The sequence below is a fragment of the Octopus sinensis genome, linkage group LG6 (genome assembly GCF_006345805.1).
Source record: "Octopus sinensis linkage group LG6, ASM634580v1, whole genome shotgun sequence".
NCBI lineage: Eukaryota > Metazoa > Mollusca > Cephalopoda > Octopoda > Octopodidae > Octopus > Octopus sinensis.
This window is the reverse complement of record NC_043002.1, coordinates 40,822,925-40,843,434: the sequence shown is the minus strand read 5'-3', so window position 1 is coordinate 40,843,434 and position 20,510 is coordinate 40,822,925. Positions and strand designations below refer to the sequence as shown.

The 20,510-nt window shown below is 38.5% G+C and overlaps 1 protein-coding gene across 3 annotated transcripts in view; it reads right to left on the bottom strand.

Annotated features, from left to right (window-relative positions):
• The window catches only part of LOC115213511 (kinesin-like protein KIF18A), a 61,633-nt gene extending 42,239 nt beyond the window's left edge, over nucleotides 1–19,394 (bottom strand). For all 3 annotated transcript variants that reach the window (XR_004999653.1, XM_029782520.2, XM_036503852.1), the window contains exons 1-5: nucleotides 19,065–19,394; nucleotides 15,330–15,696; nucleotides 6,567–6,724; nucleotides 3,840–3,944; nucleotides 1,245–1,355 (exon numbers count right to left, since the gene is read on the bottom strand). Coding sequence is in view for 2 of the 3 variants with exons in the window: in XM_029782520.2 (XP_029638380.1) it covers nucleotides 1,245–1,355; nucleotides 3,840–3,944; nucleotides 6,567–6,724; nucleotides 15,330–15,645 (690 nt within the window). In the remaining variant the exon portion in view is untranslated. The remainder of the gene's footprint in view (nucleotides 1–1,244; nucleotides 1,356–3,839; nucleotides 3,945–6,566; nucleotides 6,725–15,329; nucleotides 15,697–19,064) is intronic.
• Nucleotides 19,395–20,510: the final 1,116 nt, after the last annotated feature.

Sequence of the window (20,510 nt, the reverse complement as noted above, 5' to 3'; positions counted from 1 at the left end):
TGGTTTAACCAGGGCTGGTAAACTGGAAGGCTGCACCAGACACCAGTCTGATTTGTCATGGCTTTCTAAGGTTGGATGACCTTCCTAACATCATGGCATCAGACAAAGTGCGTTGCAGTATGTAATTATGTATTTCTATGTTCTAGGTTCAAATTCTGCTGAAGCCAATGTTGCTCTTCGTCCTGCTGACATCAATAGAATTAAAAACTATTCAAGTGCAAAGGTGGACATAAATGAAGCTACACCCTTCCTCAAATCTGAAGCCTTGTTCTTATGTTAGAAATCATTTTACGAGGTCTGATCAATAAGTATCCGGACTTTTGCCATAGTAACAGAGCTAGGCATGCAGAGTGAAGCCAGTCGGCAAAGATTGACCTTGAACACTCCTGTGCATGCTCACTTCCACTGTTTACAACAGTGCTTGGAAGGAAGGTGTGTAGCGTGTGATCGTCACATTGACCATGACAGAGAAAGTGGTCATGCTGATACCTGCTCAGAGGTCAATGCATAGTTGTAGAAAGTGTATGGAGAGGAGCGTATAAGTTGTACACAAGTGTACGAGTGATTCAGACGCTTCCAAGATGGTCAAAAAAATGTCAATGTTGACAAACATTCTAGGAGACCAGCAACCAGCAGAACTGAGAAAAACATCACAGATGTGTATGCAGCTGTGGGGAGAAATCCTTGAATCACCATCTGTGAGTTATCTGAGGATGTGCAGATTAGTTATGGTCCAGTTCAGTCCATTATCACTGAAGATTTGGGTATGAGATGCATGTCTGTCAAGTTTGTGCTAAAACTGCTTTCATTTAACCAAAAAGACACTCAGGTTTCAATTGAACAAGACCTTCTTGATTGTCGAGAATGAAAACTTTTTGAAAACTTTGCATAGGCCTCTGAGCAGGTATCACCAAGCTTTTGGCAAAATTTGATGCAGATCCTCTGCTCAACTTTCTCTGTCGTGGTCAATGTGACAATCACACACTACACACCTCCCTTCTGAGCACTGCTGTAAACAGTAGAAGTGAGATAGAACATTAAAACTTAGTGCACATGCACAGCAGAGTTGAAGGTCAATCTTTGCCAAGCTGCTTCACTTTGTGTGCTTTAGTTTCGTTGCTATGGCAGCAGTCCAGATACTTATTGACCAGACCACGTGTTCACTTGCAGTAGACATACAACTAAATAGAAACACCTACATCACTCTTACATTTGTTTACTAGCTCAAATAACATCAGATATACCTGAAAAACAGCATGAGATCGAGACGATTCTGCATTAGCATCTGTTGGGTGTTGTGAACGGTTCTGATTTCCAAAATATAACATTTTCAACAAATCCTGCTCATCTTGAGGCTGGAAATAGAAAGAAAAAAAAATTACATTATGCGCACACACACATATACCTATATTTACATACTGCACATGCAGAGAAATAGGTTCACAGAGAATAGTTAGCAGAAAACCAGTTTTAGATTACCAATGTTATAGAACAATGAAACTAATGCTGATTTTTTTTTTCTTTTAGAGAAGTAGCTGTTTAAGGAACACTTTGTAAATGGCATACAGCAAGAAACCTATTTTTCCAATCACATGATTCCAGGTTCAGTTTCACTGTATGGCACTTTAGGTAAGTGTCTTCAACTATAGTCTTATGCAGGCTAAACCCTTGTGAATGTATTTAGTAGATGAAAACTGAAAGATGCCTGTCATGTGCATGTGTGTTTATCCCCCACCATTGCTAGTGTGTTTATGTCCCCCATAACTTAGTGTTTCAACAAAAGAATCCGATAGAAATAAGTACACATCTTGTTAACCAGTACTTTACATTGGGAACATAAGATGTACCCATTTCTACCTACTTCCATTCTGCATATCAAGCATGCCATTTGCCTGACAATAAGTTTCTGTCGTCTTTCCCACCAACCTAAACTTTCTAAAGTTTACTCCCAATTCTAGGTTTCACTTACAAGTCTGGGAATTTCTCTAAATCACCTGCAGATTCAGCTGTAAGAACTAAGTCATCAGCATACAGGAATTCCTATGGTCAGCCAGTCTCAAGGTCCTCTGTTATAACTAGGGACGCACCACCTAGGTAGGCAAGGTAAGCAGTGCCTATGTTGAATAAAATCGATCAATAGCAACATTTTCCTTTTATGGCAAAAATACGCACCTAATCCAATAAAATTATGAAATTTACTCTGATTACTATGCATAAAATACAAAATATTTTATTTTTTCTAGATTAGGTAAGCATAATTCACTCCTACCTTTCAATCTTAGTATTTAAGCTACACACAGTACTGCTGTAGAACACGTGCTACGTACACTCTTACAACACCTGGTTTTTTTTTAAATGCTATAAAAGCAGAAGTAAATCTGCCTTCAACTCAGTCGCATGCCTGTGTTTTACTACATAAAGGTTATCAACTACTTACCCTGAGTTATTACTGACGGCATGTGCCTGGTTATAACCCAGAGGGCTATGATAAACAGGAATGGGTTGAGGGATCTCTACCTACATACTAAATTCATTGCTAACTCTCAGTTTGCTTGCTGAGTTTTTAGCACATGGTATGCATGGTTCTCACAAGCTATTCATCTAACTTCTAACCACAATTTCTTGGCAACCACATGATTGCATAGCAAGAAACCCTTTAAATATACCAACGTTCATCTAATTGCATAGAAGGGACTAATGCAAAAACAATTAGCAACAAGCTATACTTTCTTAATGTTTTAAAAGAGATTAATGCATTTGAAAGGAAAGCAAAGCTATGAACTACTTATGGAGAGCTGCATTTCTAAACTGATGTGTGTGTATGTTATAACCAAATTACACAGATAATACAAACATGGTACATCTCTGTCTTTTATAACAGCCATTTGTAGAGCGATGCTTGTGAGTGATTTTTGGTGATAGGAAACTGCACAAAAGCCCATTTCATTGTGTGTATGTGTATGTGTGCATGCATATGAGTAAATCTTTTATCTTTATTTGTTTCAGTCACTGGACTGTGGCCATGCTGGAGCACCAACTTCAAAGGCTTTAATCCAATAAATTGCCACCAGTACTTATTTTTGTGTCTGGTACTCATTCTATCTGTCTGTTTTGTTGAACCACTAAGTTATGGGAACATAAACAAACTAACACTGGTTGTCAGGCAATATGGTAGGACTAACACAGCCACAAAGACACACACACACACACAGATATATAAATGAAGGGCTTCCACATATGATTTTGGCCTTCCCTGGCCTTATCATTGGTAGACACTCAGATACTGGAGATAGCAGCAATATCTCTGCAAGCGATATGCACAGAATCAGTGCCTAAACAAGCACTGGTGTCATGAATAACCAGTGGGCTCATCAAAAGATAGTTATTGGTGACAGAAGTGGTCTTAATACCAAAAAAGTAATATTTATCCCCAGATCACATGATTTCAGCCTTCCAATGCCTTGTCAATGGCACATAACTGGAGGCTAGAAATAGCAGCAATATCTGCCTGAATTACAAAGATAATTCCTTGTCACTCTTCTTACAAAAAAATACAGTGAACCAGTGACTGGCCATTGGAAACCTGTAACCAACAATGCTATACTTCACCAAATGTGTGTGTGTGTGTGTGTGTGTGTATAAAACCAGCACTAGCTAAGTTTATTTGCTTGCTCTCATCACCAACTGGTCTGATAACATAAGATTATTGTTCTTCTGCTGTGACTAATGTCTCAGCATTAAATAATTTATACAGTACTATAAATAAAGTAATGAGTGAAATAACAAGCATTTTTTAAGCTGTAAAGACATACATAAATACACATTAAAGTAATACTTACTTTGTGTAATGTAAGACCCGGTATTATAATACCAGCTTTGGGATCCTCTCGGATTGGTAACTGAGATTTTGAATTCAACAAGTCTTTAATTTGCTCATTATAGATCTGTAAACAAAAACAAACAAATTCCAATGAGAACAGTTAGGAACAGCAACTGGAAATGAACACAATAAAAAAAAAAAAGGCATCTAGTTTGATAGTAACAAGGATTATTATTAGTATTCTGCTATTGCCTGTCAGCATCTTTCTCTTAATATGATGACTAAGTGTCAGAGAAATGATGGAAAAACTTTTCAGCAACAGTACAGGGATCTGAACCTGTAGTTAGTTAATAGAGAAGGTTGTTCTAACAGCTGGTGCAGAATCCTCTCCTTGTCCAAACATTGTTTTTTCCAACCATTGCAATATCTGGGGATTATTCTTTGCTTCTTCTACACAAATACCTGCTGCCTTCATTCCAACCATTTGGACTGAAAGTACCAACATGTATTTACCCTCTGATAGCTCAAAATACCCTAATCATGACCATTTTGCCAATTTTTCCAACTATGTAACCTTATCAAATGAGAGTTTTCCTTAAATTATGAGAGTGATAAGAGGAAGACTTGGTGACTATATCCAGGAAGTTGTATAACTACACAGAAATACCTTTAGATCTGTTCCATACAGGCTAATCTAAGACATAAAAACAGCAACACAAGCCACAAATTCCTCTCTGAGACACATACCTCTCAACCTCAATTTCTAAAACTTCTCAGTTGTTCAAGTAAAACTTTACTCCAATACTTTTTCAGAAATGTTGAGTTTGCACCTACGAGAGAGTAGACGTTGATTTTACTTACCATAAATCTTAACATTAGCACCAAAGACTTTCAGTTGGTCTAATATATATTTGGTCATACTGCTGGCATGGATTTCCATGACCCTCTGTCACCACTCAATTCTATTTGAATTGGGAGCTTGAGTGATGGTAAATCTTTCGGTAGCTGATTACACAACCATGGATGCATTGCAGTTACGATCTTGATAGATCTTGATGATCCTGACCATTGATCTTCCAAGATTTCTCCACTCAGCATCAATGTAAGAAACACTGTTGGCTCAGTTGCATTCTTCTGCTGCCTCTTTTGAATCTGCTATGCCATATCCCTGGCAGAGTGGTTAAATGAGTGCTATGCCTCACCAAGGAGCAACCCTTAATTATGCAGGACAAGGAGTTACTCCATGAGATATTTTCAAATTATCCGCATACCTGTAGTCAATCTCTTACTCCTTGTTAAAATTTTCGCTCACACTGACAACACTAATGTAAAACCCAAATCATTTGCTATCCTGAACTGTGGCACCAGTTAGTTTCTTCACTTACTCCCCATTTCACTTGCAATTCAACACTGTACACACCCACACATACACAACAAAAAACTGCATATAAACTCTTTCTCAACTTCACCCAAGTTCTACGTTGCCACATACAACGCTTTCTCTGAACAATCTAATCCAACAAGATGACAAGTCCTCATGTTTCCTTGTCATTGGCTTCAAAGAGTGCACTCTGCACCTATCTTCTGTCCTCACCAAACTATTGTCTCTGCTCCTTTAATCTGTGCGAAAACTTAACAATAATTCCCAAACCTAGGAAAGGCAATTTCTCTTATCCTACTCACTCACTGTTACTTTTGCAAATAATTTACACCACGTTGAAATATAATGAATATTCAATTGATTGGCAAAGACATGTACACACCAATATTTTACAGTTTCTTCACCTTTTTGACAACAATTTCTGATCACCTGGGCTACCAAGGTGTATATCCTCTGCCACTTAGCCCATCAATGCACCAACCTCTCTACTGTGACTTACCCCACGCTAAATGTTTTACTTTAAGCATGGAAAGCGGACGCTAAACCATGATGATTGGATTGTTATTAACCCTTTAGCATTCAAGTTAACCTGTCAAATGTAATGCTTTTTCATTCAGATTGTTTTTAATTAATCATGCATTATTTTGTAACTTTGAAATTTTGAAGATGTGATAGTAATATTTTAGAATAGCATTGAAGGGTATGTGTGATAGGCTGGATCTGGCTAGCTAGAACATGAAACAGGTAGCATATCTGGGCTGGATATGGCCGGTTTAAATGCTAAAGGGTTATCATCGTTTAACGTCCGCTTTCCATGCTAGCATGGGTTGGACGGTTCAACTGGGGTCTGGGAAGCCAGAAGGCTGCACCATGCCCAGTCTGATCTGCCTTTGTTTCAGTCATACAAAACCACTAGTTTGAAGGTGTTCATATATAAATTGAAACTTTCTACCATAATTTTATGCTGTAAGCCACTCACTGAATAATATCTGAGTTATTTTACTAAATCCCTCCAGATTGTGGATTAGTTTCAATATCAATTGCAACACATGGTCAATGTACTTCATGAGAAATATTTTGATGAAAGGATTAAAACAAACAGCATGTATAAAAGCATGGTATGAAGCAGCATACAGCTGCCATGGTGGAGAGTCATGTGAAGTTGAGAAAGAGTTTATATACAGTTTTGTTGTTGATGATGGTGGTGGGTGTGTAGGTACATATGCAATGTTGGGGTGGAAGAAGAACTGGGAATAAGTGAAAAAGGCCAACAGGTGCCACAGTTCAGGATAGCAAATAATTTGGATCTTATCTTCCTCCCTAATAATGCTCATGATCTAGAGTACAATTAAACAAACAACCTACCTCTAAATAAGAAACGGCAACATCACAGCTTTTTTCAGTTTTAATTGCCTCTATTCTCTGATAAAGGTCCATAAGAGTGAGGAATGTGATTCCAGGAAAGTCATTGGTACCGAGCATGGTATATGTTTTCCCAGCACCAGTAGCACCATAAGCAAATACTGAAAAATAAATCAAAACTATTTTGAAATAGAAGTTTATTAATTGAATGTAAAACTTACCCCTGAGTCCTCCTGGCACAGTCAACTTTGCCTTCCAAGATTAACAAGATTAATCTACTAAACCCCAGCTCCAATATTTAAGGCTTTTGCCTATGATATAGAAATCACTAATTATTAGTAAAACTTATTTTTCAAGTCTAATCAGTCAATAAAACAAGAAATAAAAGTATTACACCTTTTTTTTTTTTATTCCCAACACATTAAACTGAATTCAAAAGACAGACTGCAGATGTCTAAAGCAAGGTTTGAACTGATAACCCTTGGTCTGTAAGTCAATAGCTACAACTCTTCAAATTGCTGCCACAACACTTACTGTAAATCACTTAATTAAAACTATAACCATATAATGGACAGCTATTAGCTACATCTATGCAGCATCAATGAACAAAGCTAGAAGCAATTTAACACACTCATAAAATGCACAATATCACTAAAAGTGATTAACTTTCAGCGACCAGTAAGATGTACATTCTTCAAATATAAACCTTTTGCAATGCTTCTAATGAAATCAATAAATTTATATGAGCAAATTCATAAAAATTTCATAGTTTAGCCAAGTGAACATTGATCTACGTTTTTCAATTTGCTTTCAACAAATATATAGTTTACAACAAAGATTGTTTTTTTGTTTCTATTTCCCCAACCACCATCAAAAATATATAAAATGAAACCTCATCATTTATAAATTGATAAAAATACTAGCAATTGGTGATGGCTTCTAAATATTACAATGTCAGTAAATAACAAACATTTGAAATTAAAACAATCCAATGTTCTTTATAGGTGAAGAAATTTAAGTATATAAACATATAATACCTTTACAACTATCAGTATTGGTATTCACATTGTAAGGCAGAGCTTGTTCTTTACTTGAAACTATACATCAAATAGTTGCAATACACAGGCCAGTTGCAGTCTGAAGCCTGTCCAAGATCATAGACCAGAAAGCAATGCAAGGTCTGCTTTGATGATCCAATTTGTCTTCAAAAGAATTTTTTTTTATTTGAAAAAAAAATAAATAAAACTATCAAAGGAAGAAGAGCTATACCTCTGACTTTCACAGGTCCTCAAAGACTGGTGAAATTGATGTTTTACCATGAACAACTCCAAGAAAAATTTGACCAGGGATGATTGACAATACAGGAAGAAAAAGTTGGAGAAGACAATATTTGCAATAAATTTGTCATGGAAAAAGTGGAGCTCAACTAGCATGCTTTCATAGACAGAGGCCATTTTAGAGGCAGCAGAAAAAGTAGAGTAAGAAGACCATATAGTGTGGACTAAGGATTGGAGTGTATTCATGAGTTGACTCCATGCTAATCAGTCATGCATGACCAAAACAGTAGGTTCTCAGTACTGACAATAATGACTCCATAGAGCACTATGCATTAAGTTTACACATCATCTCTCAATCTAAAAAACAAGCACACAGTGTTCTTTTGAAACACAGCTAACCAACTCGCAGCCATTGACAAGATCAGGTCAAACCAATATCTGTATCACACAGATGATTTTCAGGCACAGGTTGACCATCTTTCAGAAACCCATCTCCAGTAGGTTGAATATCTCTGCTTCACAAGCATTCCACAAAACTTCCTCCATTCTGTGCATAGATATTTATTAAATAAAGCACAGATATTTATTAAATATAAAGACAGAGTCTGATATCCCATCCTCTATAAAAATCCATAAACATACATAACTCAAGCAAGGCATGCAAACCCATACAGGTTGCTTCCTTTTACTCATTCTATTGTCAGTTATTGTATAATTGTTTAGATAAAAATATGGTTACTTGAATGGAAGAATTGCTGTAAGAGCTAGAATGACAATTTCAAATACTAAATCATGGAAAGAATGTTCAATTAAGTTGGTATAACATATTCTTTTAGTGGTTTCAGTCAATTATATCACTAGCACCCCTGCCAGAACTTATTTTATCAAAAGGCTAAACAACTAAATTCACCAACTTATTGAGTTAACTTTCTTCAGGGATATAGCACAAGGTATTTCTTATTTCTTTATTGTCCACAAAGGGCTAAACATAGAGGGGACAAACAAGGAATTAAGTCGATTACATCGACCCCAGTGCATAACTGGTACTTAATTTATTGACCCTGAAAGGATGAAAGGCAAAGTCGACCTCAGCAGAATTTGAACTCAGAGCATAAAGACAGACAAAATACCGCTAACGTTTCAGCCAGTTTGCTGCCTTAAATAGCATATAGCACAAGGTATTTCTGTTTGCAAACTGATTTAAACAAAAACAATACATACACAAGTACTCAGATAACAGGCTTCCACAGTTTCCATCTACAAAATTTCACTGACAAGCAATTAGTCAACCTAAGACTATGATGGAAGATACTTGCCCAAGGTGCAATATTGTTTGACTGAACCCAGAACTGGGTAACTAAGAAGCAAACTTCTTAACCACACAACCATGCTTACGCCTAACATTTTTTAACAATATTTTTTTGGGTTATAGAACATCATACAGTAAACCCTTGACTATTGCAGGTGTTACATTCCAAAACACCCTGCGATAAGTGAAAATCCGAAGTAGAAACTGTAATTTTTTTTTTCTGATAATTTGTATATATAAATGCACAACGAATACCATGGAGGAAATGAGAAAAGCTTAAATAATAAACCGCAACATGGCGAGGGATTACTGTATTTGGAAAGTAATTCTAAGGAAAATTACTTAATTAGACCAAGAAATGATTAGAGAGTGCCATTTCTAAATAAATAGGTATTTTTAGCTGTCTGTTACATCAGCAGATGAGGTGCTTTTTTTTTTTCTTAAACTAGCAGTAGAAAAATAACATACTATAAAACATGTACAAATGTTTTAATTTGCAGGATTAGCCAACCAATACATGAAAGTTGCCTTGATACCAAGTAGAGATAGATTCTTAGTGGTCTATTCTAGTGACCCAGTTTCAGCTCCTGGTTTTAAACAACTTTGCCTCACATTTTCTTTAGAAGGTAAGTATTGCATTTCAGATAGTGCTTGTGCATCTGATGAAATTTTCCCATAGTCAATGCCTACATAGAGGAAACAAAAGGCATCTACGTTAAAATAGCCTCTCTAATGACAACATTAAATTAAGCTACATCAGGAATGAATAAACAATAAATAATGTTTATCAAATAGACAAAAAGCCTTAAATTATACTGACGAGTATACTTGATTATATCAAATACAGTACATGACTGATTTGTATGTAATCAACCTCAGAGGTAATGAAAGGTGAAGTTACCCTCAGCAGCATTTGAACTCAAGTCAACAAACAAAAGTAACAATTTCTCTAATCGTAAGTATGAAAGAATTAAGTGGGAGTATTTACCAATTATGACGAGTCTTTCAGTAACATCCCATTTTAGTGACCAACAATAACCAGCCAACATAGAAAAGCTCGACTTCCCTTGGTACCAGTTTCTATGTTCAGAATGTCCTGGTGAAACCTCTCATCATGCTTGTCACTGACAGTCATCTGCTTTGTTGATTTTGCTGCTGCATTCGACTCCGTCGATCATGACACCCTCTTGAAGGTCATGCAGGCAGATGGTATCCCACCTAAACTTCTCAATCTTACCAAAGCTTATTACCGCTCAACAAGATCCCGCGTACGCGTGTATGGTGAAGTGTCGGAACCCTTCAAAATACGGTCTGGCGTTCAGCAAGGATGTGTTCTTTCGCCAACTCTTTTCAATTACGCCATCGACTGGATCACCACAGGGAGTTCCCCGGTATCACGGTTGGTCACAACTTTTCCATCAAGGATCTAGACTACACAGATGACATTGTGATACTTGGCGAAACATTTGATGACGTCCAGTTTGCTATCAATGAGCTCCAGCGTGTTGCATCGCAGATTGGTATGAAAGTCAATGCCTCAAAGACCAAAATCCTCACAGCCGGTTTTGCCCCACCAGACAAAACACCCATTGTCCTCAATGGTGATATTCTTGAAGAGGTTGAGTTTCAAATACCTTGGCGCCATCATTACAGCTACAGGTCAAGGTGAGGCTGACATTAAAACACGAATCGACCTCGCTCACCAAGCCTTCAACCGACTCAGTGCATGACTCTGGTCAAGATCTGAGATCCGACGCACCACCAAAGTACAGATCTACCGAGCACTAGTGCAAGCGATTCTCCTTTACGGCAGCGAGTCATGGCCAATGAGGTTGGAAGATATTAAGCAACTAGAATCCTTCGATCACCTCTGTCTATGCCGCATCCTTCGTGTCTGATGGCATCACTTTGTCTCCAACAATTCGGTGCGACACCAGTGCAGAATCACCTCCCTCCAACAAGTCATCCTAACAAGACATCTGCATTGGCTGGGTCATGCCCTCCGTTGTCAATCAGGAGAATTCATCTACGAAGCAACTGCCCCACCTCCCCTTCAAGGTTGGCGAAAGCGATGTGGTGGACAACGAAAAACCTGGCTGATGACAGTCAAGGCTGATCTAGAACCGAACCTAGGCCGCCATATCTACAGCGTTCGCCACTGGAATAAAGAGTGGTTGGAGATCACGCGGTTGTTAGCCTCAAATCACCAGGCCTGGTCGGCATTTGAGAGATGCAGCATTGAAGATGAATGAAGCCAGCTCAACCCACCCTGGGTGAATGCTGTCAAGTCAAGTTGTCACTGACAGCCCCGAGATTTGCAGAGAAAAAGTCCAAGTGAGAGATCAAGAAGTAGATTTTTTTTATGCATGTGTTTTTATATATATCATCATCACCATCATTTAGCATCCGCTTTCCATGCTAGCATGGGTTGGACGGTTTAACTGGGGTCTGGGAAGCCAGAAGGCTACACCAGGCCCAGTCTGATCTGGCAGTGTTTCTACGACTGGATGCCCTTCCTAACGCCAACCACTCCGTGAGTGTAGTGGGTGCTTTTTACATGCCACCCGCACAGGTGCCAGACGGGGCTGGCAAATGGCCACAGACGGATGGTGCTTTTTACATGCCACCGGCACAGGGGCCAGGCAAGGCTGGCAACGGCCACGATCGGATGGTGCTTTTTACGTGCCACCTGCACGGAGGCCAGTCAGGGCGGCGCTGGCAACGGACACGGTCAGGTGGTGCTTTTTACGTGCCACGCGAGGCTGGCAACGGCCACGATTGGATGGTGCTTTTTAGATGCCACCGGCACGGAGGCCAGTCGGGGCGGCGCTGGCCACAGCCACTATCGGATGGTACGCTTACGTGTCACCGGCACTGGTATCGCAGCTGCAATTTCCATTGATCGACTTTGATTTTGGTTCTGATTTCTGATTTGATTTGATTTGATTTGATTTTGATTTCCACTTGCCTCAACGGGTCTTCACAAGTGGAGTTTTGTGTCCCAAGAAGGAAAGGTATGCATAAGTCGACTGGCTACATCCCAGGTAGAGGCAATGGGTAATGGTCTTACTAGTCCTGCCGAGTCTTCTCACGCACAGCATACTTCCATAGGTCTCAGTCTCTAGTCATCTCCTCAGTGAGACCTAAAGTTCGAAGGTCGTGCTTCACCACCTCGTCCCAGGTTTTCCTGGGTCTGCCTCTTCCACAGGTTCCCTCAACCGCTAGGGTGTGGCACTTTTTCACACAGTTATCTTCATCCATTCTCGCCACATGACCATACCAGCGCAAACGTCTCTCTTGCACACCACATCTGATGCTTCTTAGGTCCAGCTTTTCTCTCAAGGTACATACACTCTGTCGAGTATGAACACTGACATTACACATCCATCGGAGCATACTGGCTTCATTTCTTGCGAGCTTATGCATATCCTCAGCAGTCATGGCCCATGTATCACTGCCATGTAGCATGGCTGTTCGTACACACGCGTCATACAGTCTGCCTTTTACTCTGAGCGAGAGGCCTTTTGTCACCAGCAGAGGTAAGAGCTCTCTGAACTTTGCCCAAGCTATTCTTACTCTAGCATTTACACTTTCAGCACACCCGCCCCCGCTACTGACTTGTCTACAACATTGTTCCACCACCACGTTACCTTGGGACGAGAGGGGACTTTGCACCAGCCACAGATCTGGTCAGTGGCTCTCAGCAGGTTGTCCCTTAGAAACGTCCAGTTGCCTTCTACCCCATGAGATACTCTATTCCCCTCTACTCCGTCAAAGGCTTCAAGTAACATGTCCCTAAATCTCTGTCCATTCGCAGGATCTTTAAGCTTCCAGATCCTTCTTCTCCATGTTGGTCGTCTTATGGTTGTCCTCTTAGTCCCGATCCTAAAGTCACTAACTACCAGTCTATGTTGCGGGGTACATTCTTCGCCTGGGAGGGTTTTGGCATTTATAAGCAGCCATCTCTCCCTATGCCTGACAAGGATGTAGTCAATTTGGCTGGTATGTTGGTCCGATCGGTAGGTGACTAGATGGCTGGTAGGTTTCCTGAAGTTAGTGTTGCAAACCATAAGATTATTTGCATCGCAGAACTCCAGCAGCCTGGTTCCCTCCTCGTTGCGGGAACCATAGCCATAACCTCCATGTACACCATGGAAGCCCCCAGCATGTCGTCCAACGTGACCATTGAAGTCACCAGCCACAAAGGGAAGGTCTCTGTCGTTCGTCAACGAGGTAGTCTGCAGTAGAGTGTCATGCATGTGTATGCAAGAGCGTAGTAGGTGCTTTAAGTTAATACTTATATTTAATAAATATAAGTATTAACTAAAGTAGGATATAATTAATGAAGTATATTATATACCCTGCTGGTAATTTTGGTTATATCCTTTAAGTATTATTTTGTGATGTGCAAACTGATACCATGAGTTTACTGTCAGATATATTCATTAGGTTATTTTTGTATTATCTGAAATAAAATACCCACATATTGATTAATCCCCCAAAATTGAATATATATATATACATACAGACCCAAGACCTGGGATGGAATGTTGGACTTCACCAAGTCCTTTGGAGATATGCTGTACTTGAGAAAACCTGGCAAGCGAAGTGAGACTGTAACTGTGGGCTATGCCAGTGCAGCATAACCAGTCCATTTAAGAGCTCCCTTCAATCACTGGGCAATAAACAGCACTTGCAAAGACCTGTTAAAGCAAGTGAAGTTCTTGTCGTGGCCGATGACAGATGGCACCTGTGCTGGTGGCTCGTAAAAAGCACCATTTGAGTATGGCCAATGCCAGTACTGCCTGACTGGCCCTCGTGCCGGTGGCACATAAAAAGCACCCACTAAACTCTCGCATACACATGTATGTATGTATGTATGTGTGTGTATATATATATATATATATATATATATATAAATATATATAATCACACACACACACATATATGTAGCATGGCTGTTCATACACGTATCATACAGTCTACCTTTTACTCTGAGTGAGAGGCCCTTTGTCACCAGCAGAGGTAGGTCTCTGAACTTAGCCCAGGATATTCTTATTCTAGCAGCTACACTTTCAGAGCATCCACCCCCGCTACTGGCTTGGTCACCTATGTAACAGAAGATATCTGTAGTTTTTCTCCTTGGAATGTGACAGCTGTTCTCTGCACATTTTCAGTGTTTATTGCTCCTGAACATCTGCCACATACAAAAACAATCTTCCCAGTTAGTCTTCCTTTGATATTGTTGCACCTCTTATGTGTCCATAGCTTACACTGGGTACATCTTATGGAGTTTCTACCTACGCCTTTTCTACAGATTGAGCAGGGCCATCTACCTGAAGGGATTTGTGGTTTGTCTGCCTTCTTACTTATTAAGACTTTGGTTTTAGCTAGGTTAACTCTAAGGCCCTTCAATTCTAATCCTTGCTTCCACACCTAAAACTTTTTCTCTAGTTCTTGTAGTGACTCAGCAATTAGAGCAAGGTCATCAGCATAGAGGAGCTCCATATATAAATATATATATATGTAGATATATAAAACTAGACATACCTCAACTTATGTTGGCAATTGGTTCCAAGACATGCAACTTAAAGGAAAAACAGCATAACAAAACATTTTAAAAAATTTATCAGTTCATATCTGTTTTAATAAATGGTTTGAACATATCTTCCCGCGTATTTAATTTGTTTTTCTCCTCCAGTATTGACTTTTAGGTGTTTTTATAATTTTTATTCTTTTAAATATTTTCGTTGAGACTGATGTAAAGTCAAATAAATCAATGCTGAACCTTTCAGACAAGATGTCAAAGGACCAAGATGCCTGGTACTTTGCTGTACACAAAGAAAATCCGTACTCCACAGCGGATGTGTTAAGGCCACTGCAGAAACCTTGAGCCAATGCCACATAAAAATCACACATGCAGGTGCCATGTGAAAGCACTCATGCCAGTGCTACATTAAAAGCACCCATCTCACACTTAAGTGGTTGGTATTAGGAAGGGCATCCAGCTGTAAAAACCACACCTAGTTGCAGCTCACCAGCTTTGATCAGACCATCCGACTCATGCCAGCATGGAAAACAGACATTAAATGATGATGATGTCCAGTTTAAATGCTTCATTTAGACAACTTTAACAGCTTATTCTCACCTTTGAGAAAACAGAAAAAGAAACCAACTTACCTGAACAATTGTAACCATTAAGTAATCCATCAAGTATTACTTTACTTGTGTGTTCATATATTTCGACATTCGAACTCTCTGGACCAAACACATGATCAAATGCAAAAGTTAAGTTTTTGTTCCGTCGTCTTGTAATATCTCCTCGCACAAATTTCGAAGTTGACATACCATTTATTTCACATCTATCATCGGCAGGATCAAATACCAGGATATGGTCATTTATGGCCTCGACCACAGTCCTAGTTGAACCCTCATTTTCTTTTGAAGATAATGGTCGAACACGAACAACTACTTTTACCCCTGTGTTATTCGTCATATTCAGTGGCTTGTTCTGAGATTTACTTTCTAGCTAATGTGTATCGAGAATCTGAAGAAAAAGTAAAATGTAAATATTAACATAGATAATAATGAAGAATGACACATTAATGAAATATTTATAATTTACAGGGCAATACAAATTTCCTTTCATTATTTTATCATCCCATAGATACTAGAATGCACATGGACTAGTAGTTAGGGAGTTGCACTCATGATTGTGAGATCATTATTTTGATTTCTAGGCAAGGAAGTGCATTATGTTCTTGAGCAAAACACTGCATTTCATGTTGCACTTTTAATCACTTTCACAGGATGTGCGGCACATCGTGTACCTGTACAGGCCATGTCAATTTGAGAGTGGGAGCTAATGTACAGCACAAACATTTGATCATTATAAAAATGAATCATCTATGCAGGTTGTTCAGCAAGAAACTGTGGAACCCTCATCTGTCATTTACAACAAGAGAGAGACCAAGATAATTGATGGTAACAAAAATTAACACCTGCTTTTTTTTTTAACGTTTTCTCGGATATTTGAAATGGCAAAAACCAAATGCGTCATCAATTACTGTTCAATGCTTCTAGAAAGTTGATATCAACAAAAATCTATCAACACTATTTGCAACACAACCAAATTTCTTTTAACTGTTCACAATGTTTTTTCATAAATTGGTACATCAAAATGTGTGGTGGGATTACATAGTGTTCGGAAGTTCTTCTCTCCCAAATCAGCTCTAATCCATTAGACCTATGATCAAAGGAGTCCAGAAGTAACCATCTTATCTATCTTTTCAGTGTAGCCAGGGCTACATTAACCAACATTTCCTTCTTTTTCTTGTTTTTGAATTTTGTCTACTATCTCTATCAAGGTGAATGAACATGTAGAGGCTCCCTTGACAGAAAAGCTTCAAATATTTCAAAAATAATTAAAATAAATAACATGGTCCAAACATGTTCAAAGTTTACTGACTGGACATACTAAAGGGGAGCACTCCGTCAGTTGCGACGACGAGAGTCCCAGCTGATACGATCAACGGAACAGCTTGCTCATGAAATTATCATGTAAGTAGCTGAGCACTCCACAAACACATGTACTCTTAACGTAGTTCTTGAGGAGATTCAGCGTGACAGTGTGTGACAAGGCTGGCCCTTTGAAATACAGGTACTACTCATTTTTGCCAGCTGAGTGGACTGGAGCAACGTGAAATAAAGTGTCTTACTCAAGGACACAACGCGCTGCCGGGAATTGAACCCACGACCTTACGATCATGAGTCAAATGCCCCTAACCACTAAGCCACGCGCCTTCACATACATACTAAAGAACACGTACACTGAAAGATTTTCATATGCAAATTATATAAGCTCTAAGAAGAAAAGTACCAGAAGATTAAGTGCAACATCAACCAGATTATCTAGCTAATTTTACATGTAATGAATTTGCCTATTGCTGTCTATAAATTAAACGTTTGTTGATTGTGATTGGCTGGTGCAAATTAAGAAGCCTTAAATTTAGGGTGAGAATGGAACAAATTCTTAATATCTCAACTCCTAGAATCCACACTAAACACTTTTCCCAATCTTCCCATAACAACTGTTTTGCATACAGATGTTCAAGCTGGAACATAAACTACATGACTTGCACCAATCTGGAATAAGGATAAACTTTTCTTTATCCCAAAGAGGTTGGACTTGATTCCACTGATTACATGTTATGGATACCATGTGATAAAGAACTAACAAAGAATTTCTATAGAATTCAATAAATTAAAACATTCTACAATATGTTTCAAAATGTGGTAAATATAGTGCCATGAAGTAACAAAATGAAAGACTGCACTTATCCTTTCGTTGGTTTCAGAGATGCTGAGTCAATCTTCAAGTACTAGTAGACTGGTACTTGTTTTATCAATCAACCCTTACTCTTTCATTCTTTTATTTGTTTCAGTCATTTGACTGCGGCCATCCTGGAGCACCACCTTTTAGTCGAGCAAATCGACCCCAGGACTTTGTAAGTCTAGTACTTATTCTATCGGTCTCTTTTGCCGAATCGCTTAGTTACGGGGACGTAAACACACCAGCATCGGTTGTCAAGCGATGTTGGGAGGACAAACACAGACACATACATATATACGACTGGCTTCTTTCAGTTTCCGTCTACCAAATCTACTCACAAGGCTTTGGTCGGCCCGAGGGTATAGTAGAAGACACTTTCCCAAGGTGCCACACAGTGGGAATGAACGCGGAACCATGTGTGGTAAGCTACTTACCACACAGCCACTAACTCAGAACTCAATAATTTACACAACTTCTAGAGCACTAATTACTTATAACGTTCCCGAAGTATTTTGAAATTATATATACGATGTTAGGAAGTAAAATAAAGAAATAATTACTTATGAGATAAAATGTAGTTTATCTCCCATAAGAATTACGTCAATAAGTGCTCTGCGAGTATTCGTCATATATATTTTAAAAAAACGTTTATTTTGATATTCCACGTCTGATACCAAGAATAATTTCCATATGACCTGAATTTATTTTGACATTTATGCAGATAGACCGAATTTTAACAGTTACACGATTGGGTAGTTTCGAAAAGCAACGTAAATATAAGTTTAGAGTGTACTTTATATGGAAGTTCATAACATATTCTTAGATACATGAAAATGCTAATTAAAATATTCAAATTAACGATGTCAAATCTTTAAAAAAAACTTGCTAAAATTTCCATAGTTCAATATTAGACGAGAAATACATGTTGACTTGACTTTAACAGGTAGACATCAATAAATAAATTTGAAATGTTCAAAATATTTGAAAAGAATAATTAACAAAAAACGATTCTGAAACAATACTTGATAACTTAAGTAAAATATTTTCAAATATAAGATGGTCTTTAATTCTAACAATCGAGTATTATTTAAGAATAGTGTAGGGATAGAGAATACTTTATAATAATAATAATAAGGAAATTATTGTATACAGTGCTCAGGTATACCACAACTTGTCAGAAAGTGCGTATAAAGTATATGCAGTTATGTACAAATGTCTGGAAAGCGAACAATGTATGAGTCAGAATACATGCTTCTGGAGTTTGAAAAGGAGTAAGTATGTCCACGGGTGTTAGACGGGTGGAGTTTGAAAAGAAAATGACTAGAGAATGAATTTTCTGAACGTAGTAAACATTAAATGCTTAATTAATAAGAACAAAAAGTACTTATAGCTAAATAGTTCGAGCCATCGACGGCTTGCCATTCATCTTTTTTTTTTTTAATTTAATGACTACAAAAGAATCAGCAACAAAGAAAATAAGTTATTAGATTACAATATGAAATGAAGATACTGTTTCATGAAAATTCATTCCGATTTTGTAAATAGATTCGATAACCTTATAAAGCTAAATAAGGTAAACTCACCATTTAATAAATCATGATAAACTGGAAAACATTCAAATATGACGCCTCAACAACATTTAAATATCTGATTGGTGCTTTTGTACGGACTACAGCGCCACCTCGTTACAAACGTAACAAACTTTGTTGAATAAACTTTTAAATTATCGCCCTTTAGTAATTGATCATCACTGATATATATGGAAGAACTATTTGTCTGTTTTCAGTGGAAGCTGTTGTGTATCCATCCAGGTCGGGCGACTTGCTCGAACAAATGTAACTCTTTCATACCGGACATGCATCGATGAGGCGCGAATGTCTGACCTGGGTATTAGTCACATTTGTCTTTCGCTTGCTGAAATATTTCATCTGTGCACGCCACGACTACAGATGAAAACAGTGGTTCGCTAAATGAACGGGTTGATCTTGGCCGTTAATAATCCGTTTTCCGTTCATCCGCTTAACATCAAGTGACATTCGCCGTTAATTCAATAAGTTCATCTGCCGAAATAGTTCATTGCTACCACATTGCATCCCTTGATTTCAACCTACACTGGCTTGGGTGGTTACATGCTTTTAACCGAAAGATGGGGCCCTGACAAGCGTTACTTCTCGGGGTCAGTGTAGACCTGGAAAATATATTGGCGAAGAAGTGGTTCCACGCTCCTTAAAACCCTGGGAATTTAAGCGAATACTATAATTTTAAACTGTTTTATGATCCAGAAACGATGACAATCAAAGTTGAGCATCGCTGACATAATCAGAAATATCGATGCCTTTTTTTAAAATTCTGCTACTTAACTATTCCTACCAACTCGCTGCAAGAAATGTCAGTTTCTTCCATTGGCATACAGTTTCGGAATTATAAGAAAACAGATATGAGATTGTGAAAAATTGCGAAACTGTCACCAACCAAGCCCATCGGGAGTTTGTTTACCACTGCTTTTGGCTCAGATCATCTAAAAAAAACTTTTTTTTTTTTTTCCAGCAGGCTTTCTTTCTTTAAAAGAAAATGTTTTGGAAGGGATTAATTAACGTTCCTCTAAACACCTGATGATTGCTTGAAAAACTTGAGCATAGATGAGCCCTTATGTGGCCACGTGACCTGCTAGAAATAGCAGTAAAATCTCATACCACACGCTGCCCTCTTAAAATATATATAGGAACACATTAGATAAATGTAACTTTAGGTGCACTCTTTGAGAGCTGATCATAGTTAGAGTATCTCTGATCATTGGTCGACTCGATCATTGCTAATCTGGGTGCTAAATAGTATCATTAACACGTACAGGAAAGCAATTCCAGAGAACAGATGTTGTGTGAGAGAAAGAATGGACAATGTGATTAGGACAGAGCACATTATGGATAAGGAGAGAGGGAGAGACTGAAGGGCCCGTGTAGAACTTGCTGGTACAAGATCAGCTCGTTGTAAGGAGCATAAACCACTTTGAATAGCAATAGAAAAGGGAG